Source organism: Perca fluviatilis, chromosome 14 (assembly GCF_010015445.1).
Source record: "Perca fluviatilis chromosome 14, GENO_Pfluv_1.0, whole genome shotgun sequence".
NCBI classification, from domain to species: Eukaryota; Metazoa; Chordata; class Actinopteri; order Perciformes; family Percidae; genus Perca; species Perca fluviatilis.
Genome location: NC_053125.1, coordinates 15,474,072 through 15,500,408, shown reverse-complemented (window position 1 = coordinate 15,500,408; position 26,337 = coordinate 15,474,072). Strand labels below are relative to the sequence as shown.

General features: G+C 39.3%; 1 protein-coding gene across 3 annotated transcripts in view; it reads right to left on the bottom strand.

The window, feature by feature from the left end:
- Positions 1-6,834: 6,834 nt before the first annotated feature.
- Positions 6,835-26,337, bottom strand: part of LOC120572693 (protein Dok-7-like) — a 38,983-nt gene continuing 19,480 nt past the window's right edge. The window contains exons 8-13 of one of the 3 annotated variants that reach the window (XM_039822049.1): positions 25,517-25,565; positions 24,705-25,343; positions 23,112-23,200; positions 21,464-21,533; positions 12,271-12,441; positions 6,835-8,277 (exon numbers count right to left, since the gene is read on the bottom strand). In XM_039822049.1, coding sequence (XP_039677983.1) covers positions 8,141-8,277; positions 12,271-12,441; positions 21,464-21,533; positions 23,112-23,200; positions 24,705-25,343; positions 25,517-25,565 — 1,155 coding nt within the window. In that variant the 3' untranslated portion in view covers positions 6,835-8,140. The remainder of the gene's footprint in view (positions 8,278-12,270; positions 12,442-21,463; positions 21,534-23,111; positions 23,201-24,704; positions 25,344-25,516; positions 25,566-26,337) is intronic. The other 2 variants (XM_039822050.1, XM_039822051.1) reach the window with 2 other exon arrangements.

The window sequence follows — 26,337 nt, the reverse complement described above, 5'->3', positions numbered from 1 at the left end:
CTCCAGTCTATGAGTGTGGCTTGAAATGTTGATTTTAGGTGCTCCCCCATTATCCTATAAAAACCTTATATTGTCTTAATGACATGTACGTAAGAGACAGGTTTACTGCAGGAGTGAAGTAAATGGTCAAGTTATATGCTGTTGTTTGAAAAGTTGAAAAATACTCTCCTGGTTCCTGCATAATTAATGAAATTTAGTCAGGGATCAGTGATGGAGTACCAAAAAGCAGAGGGGGGGAAATTACCTTGCATGAATAATGAAACAGATTGAGTTATTTGAATTTGTTTTCTGACAAGTATAAGATTGACAAAGCAAATCGGACAGTTTGATTTGCAAACACCAGTTACTTATTCAGAAGAAGTAATTTTCTTAGAGGCGAAAGGGAGAAGGAAATTTCTCGATAATTGAACCAGTACAGAGAACAGAACTGAATGGCCTCGGATCTTTATACGCTACCTCTACAGACTTTGTTCTTTGAACCCAATGTACCCTTAAATCTGAAAACAGCAGCTTGTATATAATGGTGAACAGTAGTAAGGCAGCGTTTAAATGCTTACTGTATAGGAAGGTGTAGATGTCAGAGCTGTTTTTAATTATTATTATGGAAAAACAGGCAAGTCTCAAGTCAGTACGGACGTTTAAGTTCAAGTCTTGTCAAAGCAAGTTGCCTATCAAATCTCAAATCTTGTCAAAGCAAACCCCAAGTCAAGTCTGTAGACTTGTCAAAGCCAGTCTCACATTAAAGTGCTCATATTATGCTAATTTTCATGTTCATAATTGTATTTAGAGGTTATATCGCTTATATATATATAGAGTTATATATAGAGTGTCAAGTCTACAGTACTGGTAGACGGATAGTAGTCCTGAATGAGACCTGTGTTGTATTCACTGTTAGTTGGGGAGATTGAAACTCTACCCACAAGAACTAAACTGCTGTTTCTTGCATAAAAATTAGGTACTTCAATTACATACAAGCTGTCTGTGGATTTGCATTGTTAATTTAGCTACCGCCACGCCACCATTGTCTCGATGGCATTAACATTAATTTATTCAAATCAATATTGGACCACAGAGACAGCCAATTATGCTTTATTGCTCCGCTCTTTTTGGCTAAATGTAATGAATAAATTAGTTTCCAAGAAACGCTTCGCTAGCCTGTGGTTTTGTTCGAGCTAGGTCAGTGAAGTTTATGTCTATAGTGCGAGTGACTGTGTGACAACTCGATGCAAATCATGTTTGCTCTGATAGCTGGCAGACTTAGACATCACCATCTTGAAAATCTGTGGAATAATATGTGTGAAAGCTTTTAATTTGGACCTTCTTCAGCCTGATCTGTAACGAACTGTGAAAATAATGTGCACTGTGTTTCTCTTCAAACGCTTTCACACTGCCAAGCTGGGGCTCCCAGATCCTTTCCTCAAATACGTTTTGGTTGCAGATACAAACTGAGTCTCTGCTTGCCAGCACTGGTGTCGTGGCAACGTCCATACAAGCTCTGCAACGGAGGCACAAATACTGTAGGCCAGAGGTGCTCAAAGTTTGGATGACTGACTGACAATTCTGAGAGCCAGCATATGATTGAGGGTCGCCCAGGAAAACTGCACACATGAAACAAAATCATTTTTTTTCATCTCCACATTAAATTGCTGGGTTGTCCACCGACAAATTGCTAACATTTGCTAATAGCCTAGCATTGATGACCGGACATAATTCCAGCATCACTCGTGAGGGGCCATTAGTTAATAAGAGTAAGAAAAGAGCTAGTCAATAAGTTTATAAGGTAACATAGCTACAGTGCAAGAAATAAAAAACTTAAGTAGATGTCAAGTATTAATATACTGACTATACTGACTTTTAAAAAAAAATGTATGGCATACTATACTATGACTTTTTTGAAATTTTTTCGTTACATACTACTATGACTTTTTATTTCATTTTTTATTGCAAACTATGATTTTTTAAAATATTTTTATGACATTCTATACTATGACTTTTTTTGCCAGACTATACTATGACATTTTTGTGACTTTTTTTAGACATTCAATACTATGTTTTTGAGACTTTTTTACGATATACTATACGATAAGGTTTTTGTGACTTTTTTAGACATACTCTATGACTTTTTTCGCCATACTATACTATAAAGTTTTTGTGACTTTTAAAGTATTTTTTATGACATTTTTTATGACGTACTATAGTATGCCTTTTTCGACATAATATACTATGATTTGTTTTTTTACATATCCTACTATAACTTTTTATGTCATTTTTTATAGCAAACTGACTTTTTAATATTTTATGACGTACTATACTATGACTTTTCATGACTTTTTATGACATTATGACATATTGTTCTAACTGTTTGATGACATTTTTTATGGCATACTATACTGTGACTTTTTTGGCATTTTTATGACATATTATACTCCGGCTTTTTTATGACTTTTTCTATACTATTACTAGTTTTTTATGACATTATACTACAAACTATACTATGACATTTGTATATGTTTTATGACATTATACTATGGCTTTTAATGTAATTTTTTTATGACATACTACTATGACTTTTTTATGGCATTTTTTTATGACATACTATCCAATTACGTTTTTATGCACTTTTTCGATATACTATACTATGACTTTTTTTCGACATACTATACTATGAGGTTTTTGTGACTTTTTAATGTTTTTTTATTTAATTATTTATGACATATTACTCTGACTTTTTTATGACGTACTATACTATACCTTTTTCGACACGATACTCTGATTGTTAATATTAATAATACACAGTCTATGGACATACTTTAAAAAAACTGACTTTAAAAAAAAAACTATACTATGACTATACTATACTATGAAAAGGGCTCATCAGTGATTGGGCAGTTCCGCCAGATCAGCCTTCTTAACGTCGAGGGAAAAATCTTCTTCAGTGTGGTCGCTCACAGATTGGCAGAATACCTGCAAAGAAACAACCTGATTGACACGTCAATTCAGAAAGCAGGCATCTCAGGCTTTTCTGGTTGTGTAGAACACGCTAGTGTCATCTGGCATCAGATCCAGGTCGCCAAAAAGGAGGGAACAGATCTTCACGTGGTATTCCTGGATCTCGCGAACACTTTTGGTTCAGTACCTCACACCCTCCTGTGGACAGCCTTTGACTACTTCAGGGTTCCAGCAGCTCTCACAACCCTTGTTAAGGCCTACTTTGAGGATGTCCAACTCTGCGTGACAACAGCAGAGTACACGACAGCATGGCAACACCTGGAGGTGGGAATCATGGCCGGCTGTACCATCTCTCCGTTGGCCTTTACCATGGCCATGGAGGTCATTATCCGGGCCTCGCGATGGACGGTGCCGGTTGGCGAATAAGACCTGGGCTGAGGCTGCCACGCGCTCAGAGCCTACATGGACGACCTTCCAACTTTAACCACCGACCAAGGTTTGCACTGTGCGGCTACTAAGAAAGCTACAGGAAAACATTGAACGGCCCGCGCATGAAGATCAAGCCGAGCAAGTCCAGAAGCATCTCCATTGTCAGGGGAAACTGTCAGAGCACCGCTTCCATGGCGAGGGGCAGGAACCCATTCCAACGGTCTCCGAGAAGCCTGTGAAGAGCCTAGGTCGGTGGTATGATGCCTCCCTTAAAGACAAAGAGCAAGTAGAGCAGCTCAGGAGGAAAGTAACCAGCGGCCTGGAGAACATCGACAGAACACTGCTTCCTGGCAAGCTGAAGCTCTGGTGCGTGCAGTATGGACTACTCCCCGCGTCTCCGTGGCGGCTAACCCTCAATGAAGTCCCGCTCTCAAAGGTGGAAAAGCTGGAGAGACTCGTTAGTTCATATGTAAGGAAGTGGCTTGGCCTTACCAGGTGCCTCAGCAGCATTGGGCTCTATGGCAAAGGGATGTTACATCTGCCCATTTCCAGCCTGGCAGAGGAGTACAAGTGCGCCAAAGTCAGACTGGAGATGATGTTACTGGATTCGAGCGATCCATTTGTAGCCCAAGCTGCTCCCATCCTGGCTACTGGGAGGAAATGGACTCCATTGGCTGCAACTGAGCAAGCAAAAGCGCAACACAAAGACAAGGTGCGTTAAGCGTGGGCGAAGTGCAGGAGGGGAAGAGTGGTTTTGGCCTGGGTGCCACTACACCAGTGTGGCGTAAGGCTTCTCCATTTCAAAGACGCAAGCTTGTGGTCCAGGAGGACGGTCGGGAGGAGGAAGCAAGAAGGTGTGCTCAAGCTGTGGCACAGGTAAAGCAAGGGCAGTGGATGGCATGGAAGTGGAGAAGAGGAGGAAGATCTCCTGGGTGAATTGTGGGAGATGGAGGCATTCAGGGCAAGGCTTTACCATCAGGGCTGTCACGATGTCCTGCCTTCTCCTGCAAACCTAAGCCAGTGGTATGCCGAAGACCCCACATGCCCTCTATGTCCAAGTCCAGCAACACTGAAGCACATCTTAGTGGGATGTAAGACCAGTCTCACCCAAAGGCCGTTACACCTGGCGGCACAACCAGGTGTTAAAGTGTCTTGCAGCAGTGCTGGAAAGCCGACAGACAGGTGTGAATGCCCTTCCTCCCGTCATCTCGGTGGCGCAGCCAACACCATTTGTCCGGGAGGGTGAGATTAAAGGCAGCCTCACTACCGTAAAGACCAGACACTGGGAGGCTGAGCAGAGCACGCGACTGGAAGCTGCTCGCAGACCTGGATAAGAAACTCTGCTTCCCAGCTGAGATTGCAGCTACCAACCTGCGACCAGACCTTGTTCTGTCGTGCTCGCCGCTGAAGCTTGTCTACATCATCGAGCTCACCGTGCCCTGGGAGGGTGCAACGGAGCAGGCCCTATGAACGGAAAAGGCTGAGGTACGCAGAACTTGCAGCCGATGCGCAACAACAGGGCTGGAATGCGAAGGTACACCCAGTGGAAGTAGGTTGCAGAGGGTTCGTAGCCACCTCAACATCTAGGCTACTCAGGGAGATGGGAGTGCGAGGGAAGGCCCATCGACAGGCAATCAAAGACAAGAATGAAAAGAAAGGACTCCGCCTGGGCTTTCAAGTGAGTTGATGGCATCTAGGGAGTGAACCTGGGACGCTGGGACTCACTGCTGAACCCTCTGGAGGTGTCGTGGGCCTATCAGCGAAACACCTAAGAAGGAGGGCGCCCACTTGACAACCCAAAGGGTGCCATCACTCAATTGAGCATCCCACGGAGTCTCATCGGTGCCTCAAGTACGAATACTTTAGGGATATTAACATCTAGTCCTACACAACAGACCTTTATGTCATTTTTTATAGCAAACTGACTTTTTAATATTTTATGACGTACTATACTATGACTTTTCATGACTTTTTATGACATTATGACATATTGTTCTGTTTGATGACATTTTTTATGGCATACTATACTGTGACTTTTTTGGCATTTTTTGTATCATACTATACTATGACTTTATAACATTTTTATGACATATTATACTCTGGCTTTTTTATGACTTTTTCTATACTATTACTAGTTTTTTATGACATTATACTACAAACTATACTATGACATTTGTATATGTTTTATGACATTATACTATGGCTTTTAATGTAATTTTTTTGACATACTACTTTGACTTTTTTATGGCATTTTTTTATGACATACTATCCAATTACGTTTTTATGCACTTTTTCGACATACTATACTATGACTTTTTTTCGACATACTATACTATGAGGTTTTTGTGACTTTTTAATGTTTTTTTATTTAATTATTTATGACATATTACTCTGACTTTTTTATGACGTACTATACTATACCTTTTTCGACACGATACTCTGATTGTTAATATTAATAATACACAGTCTATGGACATACTTTAAAAAAACTGACTTTAAAAAAAAACTATACTATGACTTTTTTTCGACATAATATACTATGACGTTTTTGTGCATTTTTTCAACACTACACTATGACAGTTTTGTGACTTTTTTAGCCATACTATACTGTGACTTTTCTGACTTTTTTATATTTGTTATGGAATACTTATTCTATCACTCATTTGTATTTTTATGACATACTATACTATGAATCTTTTATTTTTTTCATGGCATACTATAAAATTTTTGTGCCTTTTTTCGACATATTATACTATGACTTTTTTACATTTTCGACATGGTATACTATGACATTTTGGTGACTTTTTTTTGACATACTATACTATGGCCTTTTGTGCCTTTTTTCAACATATACTATGACTTTTCTCGACATACCATACAATGACTTTTTTGACATACTATGCTATGATGTTTCTATACTATGTTTTTGTGCATTTAGTCAATACTATGACTTTTTTCAACATATTACTTTTTTGAGTTTTTTGACATACTATACTATATAAACATTTTGAAATTTTTTTATGGCATACCTCAACTTTTTTATATTTCTTATGGCATCAGAATACTTTATTGATCCCCTTAGGGAAATTGTTCAGTTGCAGTTGCTCAGAGTCAAATTAAAGGTGAAAATAAGAAAAGAGCTAGACTTTTTTTAAATATTTAAACTAGTTATATTTCTTATGGCATCATCACTATACTATGACTTTTTTAGCATTTGTTATGGCATGTTTTTGTCATTTTTTTACACTATACAAATCTATAATGGCAGAGTGGCATACTCCATAGGTTAAAGGTTCAAAATGTTTTATATATTTTGATAATGTGATCAGTGCTAATTGCATTCATACTGTACATCAGTCTACATTAAAATGCTTAGTGTTAAATGAAAACAAACAAAACAATTGTAAGGCTGCTTTATGTAATATTATACCAAACTAGTTTACAACTGTACATGGGGGGGTGGGGGGGAGAGAGTCCTATATATGATCAACCGTAGCTCTAGAAAAACTGAACGTGCACATCAAAGCAGTAGTTAGTCATAAATAATTTACAAGAAAATATTATCACAAGAAGAAAAATTAGCGCCTTAGGAAGTGGGCACTGTTCATTAATTCTTTCCTGTACATACATAGTCTTTACATGTATATTTTATAACAATCCACATCACCTAAATGGAAAAAAATGTATTTACAGATATCAAAAGTGTTATTCAGTAAAGTATGAGACTAAAACAATATATTGACTAAAATGGGCTCCTTAAATAGCTCTACAAAAGGCATACTAAATACTTCTTTTCAAAATTGCAGTTTTAGTAAAAATGCTTATGTGCACACACACACACACACACAATAATACAATTATTTTTAACCACTTTAGTGAGTAAAAAAAGAAAACTTCATAATTTTGACAAACAATGGCAATGAATGCCAGGCAGTCAGTTCTGGGATACATTTGTTGTTGCAGAGTGATTGTTGCATTATTTATGAGGACTTTCCAGAGTAAATCCTATTTTATATGAACCGTAAAGCAAAAACAATAGCAGCATTGAGATTCTGTTCACATGATAAACACCAATCCATTAGTTACACCCAGGCAAAAATGTCACCATGCACAATGTGGAAGTATTATGCAGAAGCACTGATTATACTGTTCTTATTTGTACAATTTATTTTAAACATTGAGCCTAAAATTCACAACATTCTGAGTAAGACTGGATAGGAAGTTCCCCAAATATGAATATGCTTAAAAGTGAGTATTGTGCAACTACATGTGTGTGGTTTTCGCTGAGAAGTAAATGTGTGAACTTATCCAAACAACATGTCTGCTTCCTCTCCTGCCTCGTTCTCCCAAACAAGGACAAAAACAGCATTTACTATTAGGGATGGTCTGAGTGGGCTGTAAAATGCCTCTGCTCTGGGGGTTTATCGGGGCCAGTGACTCAGCTCAGGACTGGCACATCTTCCTCCAAGTTAGCCTGAGGCTCCGACACTGACATAATGCCATTTAATGAGATCTGAGAGAAAAGTCTGAAATGTTGCTCCTGATCCTGTGCAAAACCTTTCTGAGGAGGCTCCATTTTCAAGTGGCTTTGTGATTACAGAAGCAAGTCTGAAATGGACATTGGGGTAGACAACATTTTTCTGGGATTTGTTGTGTAGACTGGATGAAGTGACTGAAAACTCCTTCAGAGAGGTTTCCTTCTAACTTTAGAGTCTGATTTAGTTTACATGCTGCTGAGATCAACAGTTTAGTGATGAAGAAATCAGTGTAGCGTCCCCTTTCTTCTCAGCTCCAGAGTGTGCAGGCCCTCCTGCCGACCCAGGGCATGCTGGGTGCCGACTTTGTGGGCCGTCTCTGTGGCGGTGATGTCGATCTGGGCGTACTTGGTGGAACTCTTTCCTGTCAAGACACAAAAACAGACCTTCTTTTAACCTGAAGTAAGTCATATAACTAATATTTTGATATTCAACACTTTGGCTTGTTACAGCAAAGCCAGCTGCTTTTGGTAGCAAATAGAGCTGAAACGATTAGTGGATTGACAGTAAAGTATAGGTATACTTTTTTTATGAATAAAAAATTAAATCACTTTTTAATGAAATCTGGCTCCATCTTAGAGCAATATTAGAAAACTATGTATTAATTAATCACTGCCTCTCTACCACAACCTCAAGCCTAACAACCTCCTGTATGCAACAAAAGGGACAAAAGTCTGCTGCATTGTAGTAACCTGACGCAACAGATGGTTTTGTTACACAGAACCATCTGAGAAGCCGTCACAGGACACGGTGTGGAAAGGGCGGGCACTTTAGCGGTTTCCCCGTGTCTTTATGCTAAGCTAATTGGCTGAAGCGTCATATTTAGCATACAGACATGAGAACGGTATTCATTTTCACATGTAATCTTCATGAAGGAAGCAAATGAGCATTTTTCCAAAATGTTGAATTCATCTTTTATTCTTCATGTGGATAATCAGTTACTTGCTTTTAGTAATTAAAAAAAAAAAAAAAGCCTCTCAGTTGTGAATATTTGCTTTATCAGTCTTCTATAATAGTAAACTGAATATTTTGGGGTTTTGGATTCAGGATGCAGTCTCATAAAATTGACGAAATCACAACCAGCTCCTAACAACACATCAATAGTACCTGGAGGAGTATCCCATTTGAATTCACAGCTGTGCTCTGAATGCCCTTTGACCTCTTTCAGTGGCGAGATAAGTGACAGATTAATGAGGCCGCATGCCGGAATATTAACTATATTGCTGCTATCAGATGTTAACCTCTCTCATGTCAGAGCCCGAGCTGCCTTTGTATTCCTGAGGGCAAGGACGCTGATAGCGGACTTCTCGGTCAATTACAGCTCACTAGGGCGTCTCCGATGACAAGGACTGTCTTTTAGTGAGACATGAAATATGCTCAATCGTTAACTCTGACCAAGTGAAATTAAAATTACAGAACAATCGTGTTATCTAGAGAGACTTTTCATCCTCACTTGACATTGATATCCTGATTAGTTTTAAGTTGGCTCTTTGTTGAACTAAAGCTTTTCCACACAGATGCCTAGATCAGAAACATGAGCACAAATTAGAAAACCTTGTACAGTGTGTGAACAAAGATGAGAACATAAGGGCAATACTGGGTTTTCTTTTGAATTACAACCTTTGAATAAAATAAAATCCGCTTACATCTAATCTATTAAACATCCTCATCAGAAATGAATCTTTCATGATTTTCTGATGGGATATGTGATTTTGGGCTATATAAATAAATGAAAATTGAACATGCATTCATGATTTTCAAACTTATGATGATGATTGGCATTTACAGCATGTCTATTTGGGCAGTGCTTTAGTACACGAATGCACCCATTTATACAGACGGACAGTGCATTAATAGCAGGATTAAATAATGGTTTCTAATAATAGCAAAGGACTTTTGTGTGTCTGCTCACGTATCTAAAATATGGCAGAATATTATCAGTTAAAACAGGATACAGGTAAATGCAATGTCATTCACATTACTGTAATATAACAACTACCCTCTAGTGCTGTACTTGTGCCTACACAACCTGAGTTTTTGTTTTTTAGTAGTAGTAGTATGGAGCAGTGTTTTTACTGTATGAGTGGATCTTTGTTTTGTTTGTAATGCATGAGGATGCACATGTGATGGAGCAACAGCCGTCAACAATCTTCCAAGAGTCTTAGGTAGTTTATTAGCTTATCAATGAGCGTTTCTGAGTTCAGTAGTGAATCTTTAAAGTGACAAAGATTATCTGATGTGACAGTAACAGTGGATTTTTCTCCACAGGTGGAGTTTGCCACCCTGAATATTCAACATGGCGGCTGTCTGAATGAGGTAAAAACCAGTCAGTATTGCTTTAGAGAGAAGCTGTTTGTAAATCAGCACTTTTACTTGTTAAAAGGTCCAGTGTGTAACGTGTTTAGTTGTTCATTATCAAAATCTGTGTTGCCCTTTCACCTTTTTCATGAATATTTACTACCACCATCAATTCCAAGTCTTCCTTTTGGCTTGAAAGTTTACATTTGCATTCGCATGAACTGGGGTAGACCATGGATGTATTAAGAGAACTGGATACAGTGTTCGGCGGGAAGCCCCGTACGTTCCAATGAGAGTGCTCAAAAGCGCATTAAGACAACATGGAGCTTGGCTTTTCCGCATTCTTGGCCCATGACGTCACGGTGGACACGCGCACTAGCAACAATTTGTTTGTGTTGTCTTAGCAACCAGTAGCAACATGCTCGTTCATGAGCTTATCTCTCGTGGCTCTTACAAGTGGCAAACTCATGAACTCGCCGTTTTCATTGTCTAAAATATTCACTAGCTAACGTTAAACATTGTGTTTTCGTTGTTCCCAATCGTTTACATGCTTAGCTAAATAAACGGTAGATGTATTTAGCTAGACAACCAAGGAGATTTAATCATTATGTTGTGCTACTAGCTAGCTAGCTACTAGCTAACAGTTAGCCTGCAGTTTGGTGAACAGAGCTCATCCATGGCTTCATCTCTCATCCACGTTACAAGCTTTACAGCATACAGCCCTCGGATGTATCATAAGAGAGAACCAAGGCCATGTAATCACTGTCTGTAGTAACGTTATGTAGGCATGATCTTAACACAGCCATGCTAGCTAACCCTGATGTTAGCAACTAGCTAGCTAGCCGATAGCCCCGCCAGTTTGGGAAACGCTAATGCCGTTACATCCATGTAACAGGCTTTACAACATACATACATCCCTCGGATGTATCATAACTTCATAAGATAATACCATGGACGTATTAATAGAACACATGGTGAATTACAACCATTAGCTATATCCATTATTACAGCTAGCTACATGAGCTCGGGAGAACAGTCATGTGAGCGGACGTGCGCAGTCCCGTGGGTCTGATCGCATCCATTATGCGCGTTCATCATTTCAAATTTAATAATTCTGGATTCACTTCTAGTGAATGTTAAACGTAACGTTTTAAACAAGGACCCTTTCAGTGTTCGGGCTGGTAGGTTGATATACCCCGAAACAAATTATCCGCTGAAATATAGACGTTTCTTTCGCCATGTAATGTCTATGTGAAAAGTATTTCTGGGCCATGGGGTGCAGTACCACCGTTATGCGCTAAGCCCATGTTGGCATTTAGACTTAGCGCTCCTCCTGGGGGCTTGCTTGGGGTAGAAGCATAGACCGTATATAATGGACCAACAGACCCCGTTGCTCTGGACGGAGACCAGTGAAGGCTATTAAAAGCACTTTTCCGGTGATCGCTAGCTTTACTGCGCAGCCTCCAACTGAGAAAGACAACGTAGATGTGACGAGAGCAACGTGTCTGAAAGTTGTAAGTCTTCTGGCAGCTGTGCCAAGAGAAATCTCAATCATTCCCAATCTTACAGAGACGGAGAGCGTAGGTATATGTAAGGAGATAACATGGGCACAGGTTAATTATTGCTAACTAAAATGCTAGTTAACATTAGTAATTAAACCTAAACAGCTCATGTAAGTCGAAACTGCCTGCGAGCTTCTCATGTACTATACGGTAATTCCTCTACTATGTGACACAATCGTTAGCCTATTTTTACAAAAACATCTGCTACGGAGCCATAACATGAGGTACAAGGTAATGGAGCCTTTTATACATGGTCGTGTTTCTTTAGAAATAAACAACGGACAAATAGAGTCTTTAAACGCTTCAGATGTAAAGTTATTCGCTGTCAAGTGACGTCAAAATGAATGCTAGTCAGTGGAATGCTAACGGGAGGTGAAGGCTACCGTAGCTGTAATACGTACTTTGAACTGCGTGGCGCGAGAGAGTTGAATGCGATCTCAACGCTAGATGGAAGAAAATCCTACACATTGGACCTTTAAACGTTATGCATGCCTTACTCTGAGGAGGGGGGTGTGCGACAGTCCCTGGACCTGGCTCCTGCAACTCCAGCTCCATGTAGTTCAGCTGCTTCTTGGATGTGGGACTAACAGGAATATTCACATACGTCACACCTTCACTGCGAGGCCTTTCAGGAAGCGGAGCCTCTGGGGGAAAAACGAACACTGCCCCTGTCAATACAAGAGCAACGTGTTAATTAAGCTCGACAAGTTTTGTTCGTTTGTGTCATTTGCATCTTTTAAAGGTGTGAACACTTATCAACAGAATCCCAGAAGAGACCAAAACCAACAAGTAGTTCATCTTCTATATACATACTTTATAGCCACAGACTGATTATACTGCCAAAAGACTCCTTTGTCATCCAAAAAACATTTTAGATGCAGAAAAGAGGCATGCGTTTGCATTTAGATGACTATTTATATGGCCAGTTATTTTACAGTCTTTTGCTCAATGATTGGCTGTGTTCATTGTTACAAACGATATGTAAGTGTCTTGTCAGTGTGGCTATTTCATGTTTCTAAGTTTTTAGACAACAAAGGCAGAGGAATAACTTCTACCAGGCTGTGGCTACATAGACAATACAAACTAGGATACATTTGTCTTTTCGTGATATTTGTTGTTATAAAGATAAAAATAACACCAGCCTTACTCCGACACTTATTTGAAAGGAGGGGATTTGTTTTTGTCATTATGACCTCAATTAAAAGATAATAATGAAACCATCAATGATACGGCTGGTGTTATTTTAACACTGTCATTATAACCTTCATCAGAAGCCAGAAGAATTCCCCCTCCAGGGTTAGCAACTCTTGAGGAAACGGTCCTTATCAACAGCCTAATGTTAATTAGAGTCATTTAAATGACCGACGTGCATTAACGTCACAATATTCTTTTCAACAGTAAAGCACAGCAGCAGATCTAGGATCAGCAGCTACACTGGCACACAGTGCACTCGACTTAATTGCCCTTAGTCCCAGAGGCTAATTCTACATACCGGTAATTGGTTGATAGGCCCCCGGGATAAATTATGGTCATTTTAAGTAATGACTATGAGTCAGTAAACCCATAACCTATTGCCATTTTAATTCTACTATCAGCGCTCAATATCCACTTCATTGAACATGTGAAAAGAATTCTGGCGCATTTAACGACCCAAATTTGATGTTTTTCTTTATCAAATTTTTATATATATATATATATAAAACCCAAATAGGAGCACCCACAAAACTAAGTTAGCAGCCTAATTTGATTCACACAAAAAACTATTTTAAAACTATTTTAAAAAGAACAACTTTGCCCATAACACAAAATAACACCAACAGAGGTACAAATCATTGGCCGATTTCTCCATTTAAAATTGGTAAACCACTTTTAAAAGCATGTGTGCAATTGGACAATAAGACAAATGTACCAACAACCAAAAAAGCTGTTTAATGGCAACCTGACTACATCTTAACTTTGAGCTGAACACAAGCAGATTGTATTAAAGCAACACTAGAGAACTTTTTCCGCTTCGGTCCCCCTACAGGTTGGAAGAAGAATTGTCTATTACATTACATTGTCCAGTTCATTCAAACTACAGATCCGCTACCCGATCTGGCAAACTTGCATAATGTAATGTAATGGACAATTGGACTGAAGCGGGAAAAGTAGTAGTAGGGCTGGACAATTTTGGCTAAAATCATAATCACGATTAATCGAACAAGTTACCTCGATTACGATTATTGAAGGATTATTTAAAAAAAAAAAATCTTTTCTTATACTGTAAATATGTTCACGGTTATTTTTATCTAATGAAAGAGTGCATATAATCCTATCATTGTGATTCTAAAATAAGGAAACAACACACAGATAGCAATTAATGCTTATTTATTAAATATTTCAAACAACTGAAATCTACAACAGTAGATTTTGCAAAGAAATAAAAATGTCTTAAAATTTTTTTATAAGTTTTAATGTAAGAAAAATTGTTATTTTTGTAAACAAAATTATGATAAATATTGCCATGCCATCTTAAAAGTAAAATAATTTCTCTCTTGTAAACAAAATAAATTATTGTAAATAAAATAAATTATTGTAAATATTGCCAAAATATAACTTGTATCCCAAGTAAACCTTTTGATCTTCCTCTCAGGGATCTTGTCCTGTCACTCTCTATGCATAAGCATTTACTCCAGGTTCTTACTAAGAAACACTAGCATGCTTACCTTTTCAAAGTGCTTAACAGACTTAAGTTCAGCAGCTACTTTTTTACGACATGTTTGGTACATGTTGGGCAGCGCAGTTTGGGAAAAATAGTGTCACGATGGCACAGTGTATCTTCTGTCGAGTGTTTTAACGAGTTGTTTAAACCCACTGTGCTCCACCGTAGCTATGGGAGCCATGTCCTTCGCGATGTAACTAATGGCGTCAGTTATTTCTCTCCATTTTCTTGAATCCTTTTCAGATTGTGCAGCATTTGTAAATGCGTGTGTTATCGACACCTGCTTTGTGGAGGCACTTGTTGCTGGGCGATTGTCAGCCTCTCTCTGTTCATATTTGGTAATGTGATTACGCTCCAGGTGTTGAAATAGATTGCTGGTATTACCTTTGGTCGCTATAACAGTTTTTCTGTTTGACTTGAGTTTGTTCGGTGTCGTCTTTATTGAAACCAAAATGTGTCCAAACAACGGAAACTGCGTGTTTTTTTGGTACAAGCGGCTCCGGCTCCTGTTGCTGAGTTGACTCTGTGTTTGAGTTCTCCTCCATGTTGCTTCAATGTTGCAGACTGGACGGGGCGGAGTCACGTGACTACACACGCAGCGTCCGTAATATGTTTTAAGGGGAAAGTACATTAACACACAGTGGGCGCCCGCAGAAATATTAATAGGATTAAAAGACCGAAATAACCGACTTGGTAAAATTACGTCGGTTATAGGCTCTGAATTTCGGTTTAGATTATTTTTCGATTAATCATCCAGCCCTAAGTAGTAGTGTTGCTTTAAGAGTAAAAACAGCTCATGCTTCAAGAATCTATGCAATTGATCAAATCATGCAGTCAGCAGAAAATAGGTTTCAAGTAAAGCTAACAAGAAATGTCGCCTCAACCCATTTCAACCAAAAAGCTTTTCCTGTCAAAACCCACAAATTATTGCCACAGTGTTACCTAAAGTGCGTCTACTGTGCTTGATAGATGGATTCCAGTGAAAACAGGAAGCCCTGTCTGCTTTACCTGTCATAAACCTAAAAGCCACTCAAGATCAAGAGGTGCAGAGTTGATGCGGTTTGTTGTTCAGAACAACCGCATAAAATTTGTCCTTTTAAGTTCTGTAACACCAGCAAAGATAGCTACAACCTTCAAAAACAGGAGGAGAGTACACTCAGATATTTTAGAAATATGCATAACCTGAATTCTTCTGTTCTCACAATAAAAAGAGACTAGTAATGGAAAGCAATATATACTCAATTTGTCCTGCATCATAAAGGAAAACCAAATAAACGGACACATTGCTAAAATGAGTTCACCTACATTCAGACTGTTCTTGAGAATCATACATTCAAAATCCTCATCATAATCATATTACAGCTCTGAGCTCTTCCAGCAGTTAACAAAGATGTCCTAAAAAGGCTACATTTTACACATTTTAAATTTTTGTTTCACTGACATCTTTAAATTGCATTCGTCAGAACAACAAACCAAAAGATTAGCATTTTGGGGGGCATTTTAGCTTGCAGTATAATTAGTTGCAGATTAATTTTCTAATTACTTGACTAATCATTTCATCACTGCTTGCCACTACAGTTAAAAAATCAACACGCTACTGCTTGTCCTATTTATGGATGAACAAATAGACCTCAACCAATCAATCAGTCAAGATTGTGTGTTTATGGAGAAAGAAAAAAAAAATACCGGCTGATATCACAATCCAATTTTTTGTTTTAACTTTAAAATCTCTTGACTACAAATTAATAAATTTAGCTTATTAAAAGGTACCATGACATGGTGGTCTTTTGATGCTTTTATATAGACCTTAGTGTTCCCCTAATACTGTATCTGAAGTCTCTTTCCCGTAATTCAGCCTTGGTGCAGAATTACAGCCACTAGAGCCAGTCCCACAATGAGCTTTCCTTAGTATGTGCCATTTCTGTGTCTGTAGCTATTGAGGAGGAGAGAGGGGGGGCAAGGTGGAGGATGGGGGTGTGGCCTTGACCAACTGTCACTTTGCTCATTTGAAAGCCATGATGTCTCTCTCTCATGGGTGGGCCAAATTCTCTGGGAGGACAAAGCAGAGAAAGGGGAGGTAACCTTGTTCCTTATGACCTCATAAGATCGATCGGCCCATCTGAGCTTTCATTTTCTCAAAGGCAGAGCAGGATACCCAGGGCTCGGTTTACACCTATCGCCATTTCTAGCCACTGGGAGACCATAGGCAGGCTGGGGGAACGCATATTAATGTTAAAAAAACTCAAAGTGAAATTTTCATGCCATGGGACCTTTAACAATTTCACACCAACTAACTTATTCATGGGTGTGAGGCTACACTGCCCCATACAGGGCTTATCATCAGTGCCAAATGAGTGCCTTCATTTAAGCAATGTACATTGGTTAAAACTATTACTCATTAAGCGATAAACTAAAATACTCCTCTTGAGCCCTACCACTTCCTAACAAAACAAACACCATGTATCGTGTAGAAACAAACACTGCTGAAAAATCGGTTTACTTTGTCAGTCACTGCAAGACTGCATATGTTTGAAGATTAAAGAGAATATCTAGATCACAGAAAACTGATCATTTAACTTGATTTGTGTTTAAAATAATCCCAGCAGCAGTCAGTGTACAACACCAGGAAGCAGTTCAGCTGAGGGCATTTACTGCTCAAAACACTAATGAGGCTATCTCTAGAAGACTATTTACACAACTAACAGTAAATAATTCACTGTCTTGTGTCAGAATCATATTGTAAAACTATGAAATGCTGTGTAAAATATTGTTTTTTTTAGTGTAATGGCTTCATATGTATCAGTATTGCTACAGCTGTGTTGTTATTCCACTATCCTGTAGATACAGCGCTGTACATTTTGTTAAGAGGCTGGGTAATGCATAACATTTGGGCACAAACAAGATTTCCCCCTGCTATTGACTGTTCCCAAATGGCAGCAGGCAGCGGCCATTACCAGCAGCTCCGAAAAACCAACCCCAAGGGGACACTCCTACAATCAGCGAGAAGCCATTAGATGCCAGCAGAGTCTTGGTGGGTGCAGCCTTTGGCAACATCTAAGAGGCCTGATCCCTAATTGATCAGACACCAAGCAGCCCTCGCAGAAATGTGGCGGTTTATAATGGCTGCCATTACAACAGTGGGTTTGCCCACAGCTCCAAGGCTGAATAACGTTTCCATAACACTCTGCGAAACCTCTAGGGGAGATGTTAGAGACAATACCTGGCTGAGCTTAGTGACCGGAACACACAAAGTCAACGACTTTTGAGGGGAAACGCGGACCAGTTCAAGCTGCTTTTCATGTTATTCCAGCAGGCAGACATTAAGGTGGAGGTGAAAGCATGTCTGACTGAACCCAAAGGAGTTGTGACTAAAGACACACATTTCTCACATACAAGTTTTTCCCCTCTTTCTCCCCAGTTTTACCTGTCAAAGGAGGACTTTACCGGGACAACACTATCCCTTCCCAGATCCCAGGCCAATCAGCAGGAGACACTGGTGGAGAGACAAAAGCCGTGCTCCCTCACCGGCTTCCCACCAGAAATTGTGGTCATCAAATCGCATAACCAAGCCAAAGATACAACTGCCAGGGTCTCTGCAGTGGTCAGTGAGTACTACCCAATTCCCAAATGCTGATCAAATTAGAGATATAGATATAGAGATATATAGAGATATATAGATATATAGATATAGACAGACAGACAGACAGACAGACAGACAGACAGACAGACAGACAGACAGACAGACAGACAGACAGACAGACAGACAGACAGACAGACAGACAGACAGACACAAGAGCTAATCGGTACACCGCAACAAGTGAGGAAACTACCAGACTGAACCATGCAGCTGAGACTGAAGGCCCATTTACACTCCGAGAAACATGGTGAAATCTTTGGTCGTCGGTACAAATGGTGGTCCTCCACTCACTCGCCAGTTTATTAGGTACACCTAGCTCAAAGTAATGGCGTCTAATACAACAGTCCTGCAATCAATATTACCTTAATGAAGGCTAGAATGTTCAGCTTATGTTGAAACTGTTTTAGAGAGGTGTTATTTCAACTCATTTAGAAGGATGTAGTTTGTGCTGCTGTATTGCATTATAAAGACTGGTGTTTCTGTTATTTAGCCTATCCACATTAATATAAATGGGGTGGACAAAGTGACCATACAGTTGAACCAACATCTCTCTCTAATAACCTTCAGCAGGGATTTACTGAAAAATCTGGCATACCTCAAAACTGATCTTGTACAAACCCAAAATGTGTCCAAAACAATCTTGGTCACAAACTGTCAAAGTAACATACAATGAATCTGAAAAATTGCTGTTTTAGTGGCATCAAGCATAATAGTTATAGTACCTGTAAAGAGGGGTCTCAATATGGAACCAAAATACATTGTTGCTGCTAACTGCACTGTTTCATGAAAGTGTTACCAAACCACTATAACATCCCACGAAAATCTTTTACTCATTTCAGCTGCCATCGAGCCTGCATCCTCTCGTAAACCTGAGCCCCTGGATTTGGCCGCCTCCTGCACGTCGCCGTCCATTAACTGCCTGCTGAGGCAGGATGGTGGGGAAGATGACATGAGGAGCCCAGCCACGTGTGTGTTGGTACATGACTGATGGGTTTGGTGCCACAGTGTGACAGCTGCTGGGACTTCCTAGAGCAGGTGTGCATTAGAATGAAGGCTGAAGTGGCCAAACATCTCCTGACAACTGTCCCTTTCACCTCACCATCAGGGCAGGTATCCTGTCACACGCCACTTCACTATCTGTTTGTTTAGACATCTGTATGTTTTCTTGTGACACAATTAGTTCTTATGTAACTCGTGTTTATGGCATTACATAAAATGCAGATGGATAACAAATAGTCCTTTATTCTAAATTACATTAATGGCAACACAAATTACGTATGTGACTCCTGTATGTGCTTTACAGGTTCGCATCACATACATTAACACAATTTAAACTAACTCCACTATTTAGCCTCAGTTTGTCCCTCTGATGTACTCTCATTTCCGTAAATGTACAGATTTGTAAAACAAAGTGATAGCAAGAAGTTGGCCCACAATGTTTTCATCCTTTCAAACAGCAACAACCGTGCAGGTTGACAGGGATTTATCTTTAAAAACAATGTAATGCTTAGCTTTGTGACTCAAATGTTAAATTATTTATTAAATAATTAAAAATTAAAAATTTCAACCATTTAAACTTAAGAAATGTCTTAGCTAGTAAAAACTTTAGTAACGTGTAAATCAGTTGCTAGGAAACATGTTAGCACTGTCCAATCGTGAGCATCAGCTATGTAAACAGGAAGTCACTGACTACGTTTACAAGCTGTCAATTTTCGGGTCATGGTCGGGTTAAGGTCACTATTCGGATTTCTGAAACATTCGGAATAACCCGTTTACATGCGTGAGCAGAGAGAGTTACTCCTACATGGAATTTGTAATCAATTGGCAATATCCCGACGTAAACGGCGACGCACGGTTAGCGTCTGGACGTAGCCTACGGACAACCTTAAGACGCAATAACTTTTCGGTCACCTTCTTATAAATCTCACCATCTCGGTACTTTCTGCCGTCAACAAAAGACATTATATTCATGGTTTTCACCACACTAATAAAGAAATTGGTTTCCTCCTCGCTCCAAAAGTGTGGTGCTGTGCTGCGTCTCGCCATGTTTACATCTACTTCTTGTTTACTTCCGGTATACTGCGCGCAGGTTTTCTGCATTGACATATATATAACTATATTATTATAGTATATAATTATTATTATTATAACTATGTTTTCTGGTGCATACAAGAAGTTCCTCTACTCAAAAGACCAAGATTCCTTTCGAATAGAACATGCGCAGAACACAAATCAATGTTCCTTTTGATGGGGATATGCCAATACGCGTTTACATGACCAAACTTTCGGGTTAGAAAAGGGGTAACCCAGGTAGCATATTCGGGTTTTTAAAAACCGGAATATGAGCATATTCGGGTTTTTGCCGGTGTTTACATGGCCGTGCACGACCGGGTTATTGCTAATATTCCGGTTTTGAACGGGTTATTGGCTGCATGTAAACGTAGTCACTGTAGCTTCACGAGATGTAACCTATAGGTTATAACCTATAGGTTATAACCGCCCACTGGTATAGCTTTGTTTTATTTATATACGCATACGTGGAGAAATCTGTTTTTCAGATTGGTTATGTTTGTAGTATTCATGCAGTTTAGAATGAGTAGGGAAAATCGAATTACACTTAATGTTTTATAGTTTATAGTATTGTGTCATTTTTGTGAAGTTTAATTTTACGCAATTATAAGATTTTGATCAAGCGTCTGGTCAGATCGGTCAACCAGAATACATTTCACTCTTCAGTCTTAACGGGCTATATAGTAGCAAGTTGGTTCAGTTTGCTCTGTAGCAGCTACACCTGGCAGTTACTAGGTGTAAATATTTAGAAACAACTTGTTTGTATGGGGCAATCTGCTTTAATTTAGTGACATGTAAATCTCACCTTCTGTTATATACAAGGCTAAATTTGAACTTACGAAGAGCTCCAGATATTATGAGTCTACATGCAGCACAACATGCTATGTATGTCTTTATGAAAACAACTTCCTGCCAATGTCACAGTCCATTACCCTGAATAAAGTCAAGTAAACATGTGTGGAATACGTGTCCGTTCCTAACATCACTCCTGTGGATGCAATGTCTCATGTCGGTCTGTTATTTCAGACACTGAATGAGCCTCATTTAATTAATTTTTTCATGCACACCAAGCAAACAGGTGATGTGTTTATAGCATTGCTTATTCAGGTGCATGACTCATATTTAATTCACTTTTTAGAAGTGGGTCCCGGTTATTGTAAGAAACCTGAAAATGTTCCATTTATTTGTGCAGCTAGAGAACCAACAACCTGCATTTGTTTAACTGGCTTGGATGAGAAAAACAACCTGGTTATGCTCATCACTTGATGTCATGGTTACTCACCTTCAGTCTCTTGAAGGAACCTCTGCTGACCACAACTGCCCATCAGCGCGTACTTGCTTTTTTCTTCTGCCTGCCAGACACAGACAGTAAGAACTACTGATTAGAATATGCAGTAAGCGACTATACGCATAAGTTTATTACATAAGAAGTGTGACTATGACTTCCTCCTCAACAGCTCTGTGGACACAGCAGTAGTATGTAAAGACAGAGGCTGATATTAAGGATTTACTGAGAGCTCAGGGCTACATCTTACATGTCGAAACACTGTCTGCAATGCCTCATCGTTATGGATCCATGCCCATTGAACTGCAGCCATGTAATCTCTGATTCCAGACAGCCACTGTAAGCACAGCTATTGTGGAGTAAAATTGGAGGTGGAGTGCAGCCATTTTGCTTTCAGTCTCATCGAGAGGCCACTGTGCACACTAAGAGGGATTCTTTGACGGGACCATCATCATGCTGAGAATGAATGACACTCGTACATAAAAGGGCATCTCTAATGGGAATCCGCTGACTACTGTTTATTGGTGCATCTTTCAGCAGTGTTTTTTTTTTTTTTTTAATCATGTTCCATATCAGAACGCTCGAGAGATTAAATTAATGTTCTACAGCATCCTGCCCTGTGATGCAAGGCTGGACAATAAACTGATAACTGGCACTTTTGTATAAATAATCTGTATTCCACATAATGTTGTTCAATACTTATTCACTTTCTTTCCATAGGATAGATGAGGAGATTGATGTCACTCACATGTTTGTGTGTTTAGTGTGGAGCTGGATCCAGAAGGCCATTAGCTTAGCTTAGCATAAAGACTGGAAGCAGGAGGAACCTGCTAACATGGCGACCATGTTCTAAAAACCCTCACCTCTAAAGTTGATAATTAACACGCTAACTCTTGTTTGTTTAACCCATAAACAAACAGTAATTTTAAAACAATTATTGTATGGTTTTAGAAGAGGTTTCGTGCATGAGAGTGGTATCAACTTCTCATCTAACTCATGGAAAGAAAGTGAATAAGCACATTTCCGAAAATATCAAATTATCCATTTAAAAACGGAGCTACAACAATCAAGGACCGATTCAACCAGTAGGCCCATGTTTCAGTTCAAAACTTGCCAAAGCAATAAAGGAAATAGGTACTGATGTAAAACAGTTTCATTTTTCATTATGGAGGTAAATGTGTCAATTAATCATGATACAGCATACTCAGCTGCCAGTTTACGTATACACCTAGATAAAACTAATGCAGTCTAATACAAAGCTGTGCAACAAATCTATTGCTGCATGACTTTTCTTCCTTTTCGCTAAACGAACACCTCTGAGAACAATGCATCTCATCACACACACTCACATTAAAGTTCAAAGCATAAGAGACTGCCCATTATGTACTTTAATGTTATGATTTCAGAACATCACTGAGACAATCTAGACATCTGCTTACCGGATAACTAACTAGACAAGTTTAAAAACTACAAAATGCTGATTGTTCAATTTCAGACAATACTCAAGCCTCATTTTAAAGCAATAGGTATTTCCAGGATATCAGACTAAATGTTTAGCTGAACTTGGAGCACAATGAGTTACGCAGTTAAAATGTGTCAACGGATGATAGCATAAAGCGGATTAGAGTGTTTTGGATTGGAGTACCTCAGGGTTCCTCTCCGGTGCCCGACTCTCCATGATCTCATAAGCAGGATCAGCTCTGTGTCTTTCCTCTTTACTATGAGACCTTTTGTCTGGTGGGAGAGAAAAATATGGTGTTTTAAATATAAGAAATTAAACTGCAGTTTCTAGTGCCAATAGCCATTATGTAAATAATAATCCCACATTGTGCTTCTTTAATCCATTTTGTGAATCAAATCAGACACGGTGCTCTCTGGGTATACATTTGTCCAGATCCAGTGGATGGAACAAATAACAGTGGACTGATTCATCATTTCACAATACTACTAGTTAATAAACAGGGGAAAATGGCATTGCTTGTGCTGGAAATAAGAGCTGGATTGAGAACGTGCAAGGGACAGACATCACAAAGAGGTTCAACATGCAGCAGACAAGAGTTTAGTGTCCTCGACAAATGTACAACCCAACCTAAGCACTGAACACCGTTATCACGGATTCTTTCAGTTTTGTTATTGTAGAAAGGCTTTCTCTCAGAGCCAGACTTATACACTAGCATTGGTGATATTATCAGACAATTTAGCTTATTACAGATATATTGGTGTTGACGATATAGCCCAACTGGTTGTGGATTTTTTATTTCAATTCCTTACTTACTGTGTGACAGCAACACAGTTTCTAAATGACCTCAAACACATCCTTGACATTTCTGCACTGCAATCTCTTGTTACTTGGTCGACATGTATAAAGATACATCTGTATTAAGCGAATATCAGCTGATATAGGCAGATTTATCGCTCCAACTTTCAAATTGTTGAATTAGACGCCATTAATTTTAGCTAGGTATACCTAATAAACTGGCAACTGAGTGTATCATCAACCAAAAAACAAAACAGGACATTTCAGAACAGAAATTCTAAAGATACTGTATGTTAAGGTACTTCATAAACAATGTCACCATTACACAGTTTGTCCACTAGAGGGTGATGACAAGTTTTTTTTAAAGATTTTTTTTGGGGGGCTTTTCCGCCTTTAATTTTTCACAGGACAGCTAGGTGAGAAAGGGAAGACATGAAGGAAACTTGTCACAGGTCGGATTCGAACCCTGGACCTCTGCGTCGAGGCATAAACCTCTCAGTATATGTGTGCCTGCTCTAGCCACTGAGCCAACCCGGCCATCCCTTTTAAAATGTTAAGTAATTTTAAGGCAAATACATTATTCACAACCTGGCAACCCAAAAACTGGCTCAAAACTATTTTATAAGTCATCAGTAAAGGATTTCTTAACCATGAATAAAGTATTGCTTACAACTTATAAACCCTTTGACGGGGAAATAAAGTGGTACACAACTTCAACCCCCTCTATGTTTAACAGCCCTCATAAAACTGTTGTACAAGCAACACAACACAAGGAAACACCACAGAGTACAGAGAGAAAACAAGCAGTTGATTAAATAAAAGAAGCCAGGAAGAAAGTGTGCTCTTTTATTCAGAACAAGAACAACAGGACGGAAACAAAGAGAAGATCCATGTCCGAGGACTGAAGAGGAAAAGGACACCAAAGGAATCGTAGAAGCTTTGTTGTGAGTTGAAGAGGAAACTGGACAAGAGGCCTCTTACCTTCACCGGTCCCTGTCCAACCATCCATCTCTTCAAACTGACACTGGCCGTCCACGCTCCGTGATCCATCACTGGGAGCTTGATAGAGCAGTTCCTCATTAGCATCTACTTCTTGTTCTTGGCTGTTCTTCAGGTTTAGCCCAGTTGGAAAGGTGTGTAAAGTGGAAATGTTCCTGTTGCGGTACATTTCAGCGGGTACGACCCGTGGAGGAGGGTGGCAGTGCTCCCCTTGACACTTCAAACAGTTTTCATAAATGGCAGATCTTCTGTGTTGCCGTAAATCCTGTATCGGTACACAGGTGCCTGTTGCTGGAGATTTGAGCTCATTTCCAAACCTAGGGCTCATTGACTCATACACGTTCAGTCTCTTAGTCTTGGCCTCTGGCTGCCTATCTGCGCTTGGAAAGCCTAACAGATCAGCTAAGAGACTGGATAATTTCTCTCTTCCTTTTTTTGGCAGCGGTGAATTCTCACTTGTCCTCGCTGTTGGCTTCTCTGAGCTGTCAATGCTCCCAGAGCCAGGAGAGGCACAGGGTTTCGGCATCATGTTTTTTACTGCAATATTGTATTCACTGGCAATGCAGGGTCTGCATGGTGACTTGTCAACACTTTGATCTGATGGATTGAAAATATGTTGTTCTGGAGGCAAAAAGAAACCTTCAACACACTTTGATTTCTGTCCCAAATCAAATCAGCATGCTGTGGCTGCTACAGCAAATTATGAATGTTTTTTCTCTTAAAACATGCATCAACTGTAGATGCAGAATCAATGCATGCAGTGTGCATACAATATTTCAACTGATTACACTTACCTGGTATGGCAGGGATCACTGCACCACTTGCAGGGATGTACTGTGTCCCCTGTGAGATGAAATAGAATATTACACAAATTATTTTCTTAATGCAAACTGGCTTGATTAGATAAATAAGCAACAACACATTCTTAGCCTGGTTTCAAAATATGAGGCATTTCAAAAGGAAAAGGCTGGCAATGATCTGTATTTTTTTTTTTTAATTGCCAACAATCCCATAAAAGACAAAAACCAACAGTGCGTTAATCCGTCTCTACATATTTCCTGACTTTGTTTTTCAGCCAGAAGCCGAAGGGTTTCCACTGAAGATGTAAATCTGGAAAACGGGTCACAAATATATACTTCTTTTTTTTATTTTTAAAGACTACATCATTTCCTTGAATAGCTGGGGTGTTGAGCAAATGTTACTCAAACAGGAGTAAAAAGTGCATCTGTTGGGGACTACTTTCAGCTGTAGGTTTTTTTACCCGAGTGAGTATTTTTACAGCAGCAGGACAGTAGAATGTGTAGAATTGACCCAAAATAAAATACAGTGACAACAATGGCGCTCTAAGACACAGAGGAACAAGACATATCAGGCTTTGGCTACACATGCAAAACTTGTTAGTGTTAAGATCAATCAGTCTTTTCAAAAGATTTGTTGACAATAACAAAAATATAAAATATCACCAGAGTTATCCTTTTAAAGCTCACCACAGTGGACGGTTTAGGTTTTATAACTTCAATAAATGTATATTTCAAAGTGAGGGATCATAGCTGTCAACGCTCTGGATGCCATGTCCATGGCATCCATCACACAGAGCATATGGCACACTTGACTT